Here is a 7,696-nt window from a genome sequence, read left to right on the forward strand (position 1 = left end):
GGCCCCCTAACCCTCCCTCCCCAGAGCCTAAACCTAACCCTCCAGGTACACAGCCTAAACCTAACCCTCCCCCAGCAGCCTTAATCTAACTTCCCCCCTCCCTGCATCATCCCGCTAGCTTGCCATTTGGCATCCTGGCTGATGGGATTCCGGTGCTGGGATGGTGCACCTAATCGGGATGCTGGTGTCAGCATTCCTAATAGTGGGGGTTATTCAGTAGAGATTGGAGATTTTGCAAAAAAACAGGGTCTGCAATTCCTTCTGTGGCATTCTGGGGGCTGCCCATCGCAGGGCAAGGCCTCCCGGCATGATAATTGGTGGGCCTGGCGATGCAATTGGAAAACAATTGCGATTTCATTGCTCATGCAGAAATTAGGGATGTATATGCAGGAGGGCAGCCAACATTTTTTACATCAGAGCGGCTGCATGTGATGTCATGCCGCAACCCTGAAAATGCAGCTGACCCACCTCTGGTTTCCCCACACTGCCCCCACAATGGTTCGTTGCCACCCCGCACATGCCCCGCGAACACCTACTGTATGCCTGTAAATCAGGTAGAGGAAATCGCACCTATTGCAAACCTATCGCATCTGGTGGGTGCGCATATGTAGGATGGAACCTGCGCCTGCGCATTGGCACCATGGAGGGCGAATTATGGTCCCATCGTGACAGCGATGCAACCTGAATTAACCCCTGTGTCGTGTTTCCAGCGTCAGTATTCTGACAGCTGGTATCCCGATAGACGGGATCATAACTGGATCCCTCCTGTGGGATCTGTGGGAGTTTATCACTGAGGAAGGATGCCAGCATTAGGTGTTTGCTCACATACAGTATATTATGGGAGAATACTGAGGGTAATACCATAGTGGCTATGCTCCCCTATCTCACAGACACCTGGCATGTGACAGCCCAGAGAGGGAGCCTGAGCCTGACCTCAGTGTCATCACTCAGCATTCCTGACCTCAGTGTAATCACTCAGTATTCCTGACCTCAGTGTAATCACTCAGTATTCCTGGCCTCAGTGTCATCACTCAGCATTCCTGGCCTCAGTGTCATCACTCAGCATTCCTGACCTCAGTGTCATCACTCAGTATTCCTGGCCTCAGTGTCATCACTCAGCATTCCTGGCCTCAGTGTCATCACTCAGCATTCCTGACCTCAGTGTCATCACTCAGCATTCCTGACCTCAGTGTCATCACTCAGCATTCCTGACCTCAGTGTCATCACTCAGCAATCCTGACCTCAGTGTCATCACTCAGCATTCCTGACCTCAGTGTCATCACTCAGCATTCCTGGCCTCAGTGTCATCACTCAGCATTCCTGACCTCAGTGTCATCACTCAGCATTCCTGACCTCAGTTTCATCACTCAGCATTCCTGGCCTCAGTGTCATCACTCAGCATTCCCGGCCTCAGTGTCATCACTCAGCATTCCTGACCTCAGTGTCATCACTCAGCATTCCTGTCCTCAGTGTCATAACTCAGCATTCCTGGCCTCAGTGTCATCACTCAGCATTCCTGGCCTCAGTATCATCACTCGCATTCCTGGCCTCAGTGTCATCACTCAGCATTCCCGGCCTCAGTGTCATCACTCAGCATTCCTGACCTCAGTGTCATCACTCAGCATTCCCGGCCTCAGTGTCATCACTCAGCATTCCCGGCCTCAGTGTCATCACTCAGCATTCCCGGCCTCAGTGTCATCACTCAGCATTCCTGACCTCAGTGTCATCACTCAGCATTCCTGACCTCAGTGTCATCACTCAGCATTCCTGACCTCAGTGTCATCACTCAGCATTCCTGGCCTCAGTGTCATCACTCAGCATTCCTGACCTCAGTGTCATCACTCAGCATTCCTGACCTCAGTGTCATCACTCAGCATTCCCGGCCTCAGTGTCATCACTCAGCATTCCTGACCTCAGTGTCATCACTCAGCATTCCTGACCTCAGTGTCATCACTCAGCATTCCTGACCTCAGTGTCATCACTCAGCATTCCTGGCCTCAGTGTCATCACTCAGCATTCCTGACCTCAGTGTCATCACTCAGCATTCCTGGCCTCAGTGTCATCACTCAGCATTCCTGGCCTCAGTGTCATCACTCAGCATTCCTGGCCTCAGTGTCATCACTCAGCATTCCTGACCTCAGTGGCATCACTCAGCATTCCTTGCACTGCAGAACAACCAGACCCTATAACAAATCCATGCAAAGCTAGTGAAGAGCCCCAGCCTCCATCTTCCTCCCACTCCCTGCCAGGGCTGCTGCTGCAGCGTGTGTGTGAGAGGGACATACTCCAGTTACTGCTTATCAGTAACTCACATCCACAGGCAGTAGCTGAGGGCTGGGAAACTAAAGGCTGGAGCAGACGCTGACACACAGCATAGCCCTGACCCTGTCAGCAGTAGCCTGATCTTATGTGATTGTAACCATGGCTGGAGCAAGGTATCTCGGCACCCTAGGCAAAACTTCAGCCTAACACCCCCCCCACCCCCCCCCAAAAAAAAAATCCCAAAAAACATTTGCTCTCCTTGGTGTCTGAATGCCTGTGTCTCTCACCTTTACTTACACCTCGCATTTTGCCTGCTACCCATTTGTCTCCTTCTTCCCTCTCTACCCCTGCCCCCCCTCATTCCCTCACCTCTCATTGCTTGTTTCACTCCCTGCCTGCTTCCTTGCCCCACCTGATTCCTTCACTCATCCCCACACCTCTAACTAGCTTTCTTTTCTTTAACCCCTAGCCCCTCTCCCCAATGCGATTTATCATCCAATGCAGCTCCTTCCCCAAGCAGGGACATAGAAATCTCAAATCAGGAGCACCACGGCAGATATGGTGGAAATTTAAACTTAGCACAGTCACTCACACAGGAGTCACCCCCTGTCACACACATTCACACACAGCAGTCATCCACACACAGCATTCACCCAATGTCACCCACACACAGCAGTCATTCACTGGCACCCACACACAGCATTCACCCAATGTAACCCACACACAGCAGTCATTCACTGGCACCCACACACAGCAGTCATTCACTGGCACCCACACACAGCAGTCATTCACTGACACCCACACACAGCAGTAATCCACACACAGCATTCACCCAATGTCACCCACACACAGCAGTCATTCACTGGCACCCACACACAGCAGTCATTCACTGGCACCCACACACAGCAGTAATCCACACACAGCATTCACCCAATGTATCCCACACACAGCAGTCATTCACTGGCACCCACACACAGCAGTCATTCACTGACACCCACACACAGCAGTAATCCACACACAGCATTCACCCAATGTCACCCACACACAGCAGTCATTCACTGGCACCCACACACAGCAGTCATTCACTGGCACCCACACACAGCAGTCATTCACTGGCACCCACACACAGCAGTCATTCACTGGCACCCACACACAGCAGTCATTCACTGGCACCCATACACAGCATTCACCCAATGTAACCCACAATGTCACCCACACACAAACAATGCACCCAGTAGTGCTCACCTAGTGCCACCTCGCACTGCGCAGCTGGCTGTGAGGAGCCCGGGAGGCAGATGTCATCCGCAGGTGCTATGTGTCCAGCCAGATAACTGGAAAAGTGTGACACAGTAGCTGCAGCTGGTGTGACCGCTGTTCAGTGGCTCAGGGCAGCTCAGCTCCGCTCGATGTCAGGCTCAGCCACACAGCAGCAACAGCCGGGGGGCGGGAGGGCGCATGGTCATGGAGGATGTCCCGGGTCCTAATGCTGCCGTGTTTTGAGTGCAAAGGGGAGGTCTTGACCCTCCTCAGCCTGGCCCTGGCAGCCCTGGATGGTAACAAGATGCAGGCGGTGGGGAGGTAGCGGGTAATGTTTGGGTACACAATCTCGGGAGTGGGGGCTGGTAATAATGCGGTGGGGAGCATAATCTTGCAGGGGGGGAGGTAACATTCGGGAGTACAATCGCGGAGGGGGGGAGAGAGGGAGGGATTCACTGACTCACTCACGAACAATTGTCAGCACCCGCACCGAGACAATTGGGTGCATACAACATCCCTGGCTGCTCCTCGTCTCTTAAAGTAGAGCAGGAGCTTGGCTGAGCTGAGGCGAGGCAGGGTAATAAAGAAAGCGTTCTCTGTTTCATTGAGTGCCACCCTCCAGTGGTCGCCGCCCATAGGCAGCTGCCTAAAGCTGCCTAGTGGTAGCGCCGGCCCTGATTGTAACAGCCAGGTGCAGGGAACCAGAGCCCCCTGATAACATTGCAACCCCTGCAGCTGGTATAGATGTGTGGGATTGTGCACCCTCATCTACTTACCTCAGCATCTGTAAATTACATACATAAATAAGAATAATATAAATAATAAGGACATGTACTGCTGTAATCAGTCTTATATGTAAACCATCTTCTAGAAGTACTTGGAAACTGTTACATGTCTGATAGTAAATCCTATAATAAGAGTCAGAGTGATATCTGACCATAAATTATTATATATTAGAAATAAGTTGCAGAGTGATCACATTGTGGAGTGTGTGACCAGGGGAAGCATCTTTCCTTGATATGCAGTAAGTGGTCAGAGCGGGTGTGCAGGAGGGATGTGGATTATACACAGAACAATGAATGCTGGAATATGTTAGGAATGATTAGAAAATAAATAAATTGTAAAAAGTATTATGAATGATCTGCTGTGTACAATGTAACACCAACAAAGCCAGTTCTAGGATTTACAGAATTTAGTCTATTTACTGTATATTTCAATAGGTGCAATTTCTCATGTGTGTAATCCCACAGTATTATTATTACCTTTTATTTATTAGGTGCCGCAAAATGTATACACCGCTGTACAGAGTATACATACAAAACATTTGTCATTAACAGGGCATTACAGTAGGTTTTACATAAAATACACAAAGGAACGCCATAACATAAGTGTCAAAAAAGAAGCTTACACCAGACTGGAAGTGACAATTGGGGCTTACATACTGTATGACAACTCATTGAAGATAGCTGGAGGCAAAGGTGGGAGTCAGGGCAGTGCAGTGATCCTGTACCCAGCATGTGGGCAAGCTACAAGAATCAGAGTGGCAGTAGGAAGGAGACAAGGCCATGGAGTGCTGGTGAAAGGCGGTGTACTAAGGAAGAACAAGAAGGAGGAGCTTACACTCTAAAGTGAAGGGAAAAACAGCTGGAGGGTGACCAGAGAAATATATATTGTGCAGGGCTGGAGAATCAAATAAACAGGAAGGATGAAATGCTTTAATAAAAAGGTATATTTTATACCCCTAATCTGGCGTCAGTATTAATATAAAGCGTTAATGTGGGGAGAAAAGGAGAAAGTGAATTTTAGAATGCCAAAGAGGAAACAGACTTGAGGGACAGAAGATATGGTCCATGTTATCACTGGAGGATGAGGTCATATCAGTATATTATATCCCTAAGAGAAATTTTAAAAAATAGTAAACGGTTTTGCAAATAAAAAGAAACAATAATTAAATTAAATGATTTATAAAAAACCTGAATCATATTTTATATTTTAATACATGTACAAGATCCCAACATCTCGGTGCAATGACAGATGTCCTCCTGGATACAGAAAAGCTTTTAATGGGGGATTCCATGTCTGCTGCTATGACTGTGTCCCATGTTCTGAGGGAGAAATATCTAATACAACAGGTAGGAATGTGTTACAGTATATACATAAGATAAATCATCATATAAGAGTAAAGATTTTACAATTGTCATAGTAACATATAAGTATAGAAGACAAACTGTACCATAGAATAAACACACAATACAAATAGCACAAAACTATATTGATGTTCTCACATTAAAGTATAAAATACCACATTCCAAATTCACTAAATATTATATTGCAGTACTTTGTTTCAGTTAATTACCACTTTTTATTGAGAGACAGAAGTATTACAATAAAGAAAAAAATACTCTGATACACCCCATTTGGGTACATACCCCATGAAAACATTTCAGAAGAACAAATGTCCAATGCTCCCTTTGCTGACAAAACACATTAATTTTTTTTGCAGATTTATATTGAATATACATACAGTTTGATTGTTTATAACGAACAAAAGAACTGACCCACCGAGATTATATGTATGGTTTTATATTACATTAGATAGTGAGATCTGCCATAGATGTCCTGATGAAGAGTGGCCGGATGAGAGAAGAGTGAGATGTGTACCCAAAATATATGACTTTCTGTCCTATGAAAAGGACATTGTGGTGCAAATATCTGCAGTAACAGCTTCATCATTCTCTGCCATAACATTATTTATATTAGGGAACTTTATTTATTACTGGAACACCCCAATTGTGAAAGCCAATAACCGGGCTGTAAGCTTCATTCTCCTGATCTCCATGTTGCTGAGCTTCCTCAGTGTGTTCTTGTTCCTTGGCCAGCCGGTGGATATAACATGCAGACTCAGACAGACATCATTTGGGATCTTCTTCTCCACAGCTGTCTCTTCTGTACTGGCCAAGACTGTCACTGTCTTCATGGCTTTCAAAGCCACCAAACCCGGAAGCTCCTGGAGGAAGTGGGTCACACTCAAAGTATCTAAACATGTGGTCATTGTGTTTTCCTCTCTCCAAGTTCTGATCTGTGGTATCTGGCTGACTGTTTCTTCTCCATACCAGGAGTATGACCATCACTCCTATAAGGGAATGATCATCATTCAGTGTAATGAGGGGTCAGTGCTTGGGTTATACTCTATGTTGGGTTACATAGGGATCCTGGCATCTGTGAACTTTGCTCTGGCTTTCATGGTGAGGACATTACCAGACAGCTTTAATGAGGCCAAGTACATCACCTTCAGCATGCTGGTATTCTGCAGTGTCTGGATTGCAATGATCCCAGCCTATCTGAGCACCAAAGGGAAATACATGGTGGCTGTGGAGATATTCGCCATACTGACCTCATGTGCTGGTGTTCTGGGCTGTATATTTTTCCCAAAACTGTATATTTTGCTTAGAAAACCTGAATTTAACTCCAGAAAAACAATACTGGGGAAAAATACTATATAAACCATCAGATACTGTACATTACCATTATACGATTCAAAACCTGTTGTTTTCCTTAAATTTTGCTTCATTAACAATATTTTCATTCGAAATTGGTTTATGTAAATACGTATAGAAAGTTCTGGATTTAGTGACATTTACAAAGGAAAAAAAAAATATTTATATATATATATATATATATAGTAAATTAAAGAAGGCTGCGGCACTCGCGGTCTTGTCAAAAAGTTAGTTATAATTGAAACACCAAAGTCAATACATCGACGTTTCGCGGATTTTAACCCCTTTTTCAAGATGTGTAGAAGCGTGTCTTGAAAAAGGGGTTAAAATCCCCGAAACGTCGATGTATTGACTTTGATGTTTCAATTATAACTAACTTTTTGACAAGACCTCGAGTGCCGCAGCCTTCTTTAATTTACTATTGATTCCGTTACTGGAGGCACCGGGGCAGATCTTACATTACAAACAGAGTGCCGGGCTGAATTTCAACATATATATATATATATATATATATATATATATATATATATATATATGTCTGTGTGTGGGAATAGAGAGCACCCATATTGCAAGTGAATTTTTTAATTCACTTAAAAAAAGTTCTTTTAAAACACCACAAGAGAGATTGCAGCCTCGTTATACTGACAAAGTGATTACATGGAACACATAAGATTTTGGCC

The 7,696-nt window shown here is 45.7% G+C and overlaps 1 protein-coding gene across 1 annotated transcript; it reads left to right on the forward strand.

Moving 5' to 3' along the window:
• Nucleotides 1–5,518: 5,518 nt before the first annotated feature.
• On the forward strand, nucleotides 5,519–7,022 carry LOC135052859 (vomeronasal type-2 receptor 26-like). Its single transcript, XM_063957450.1, has 2 exons — nucleotides 5,519–5,651; nucleotides 6,115–7,022. The coding sequence occupies exons 1-2, from the start codon at nucleotides 5,519–5,521 to the stop codon at nucleotides 7,020–7,022; spliced, it is 1,041 nt and encodes a 346-aa protein (XP_063813520.1).
• The last annotated feature ends 674 nt before the right edge of the window (nucleotides 7,023–7,696 follow it).

This window comes from Pseudophryne corroboree, chromosome 1, assembly GCF_028390025.1.
Source record: "Pseudophryne corroboree isolate aPseCor3 chromosome 1, aPseCor3.hap2, whole genome shotgun sequence".
Lineage (NCBI taxonomy): Eukaryota > Metazoa > Chordata > Amphibia > Anura > Myobatrachidae > Pseudophryne > Pseudophryne corroboree.

Excerpts from the sequence above, each read along its gene's own strand:
- LOC135052859 (XM_063957450.1), top strand. The coding sequence starts at position 5,519 with ATGTACAAGATCCCAACATCTCGGTGCAATGACAGATGTCCTCCTGGA. Across the intron at positions 5,652-6,114 it reads AGAAATATCTAATACAACAG|ATAGTGAGATCTGCCATAGA; the intron begins GTAGGAATGTGT and ends ATATTACATTAG.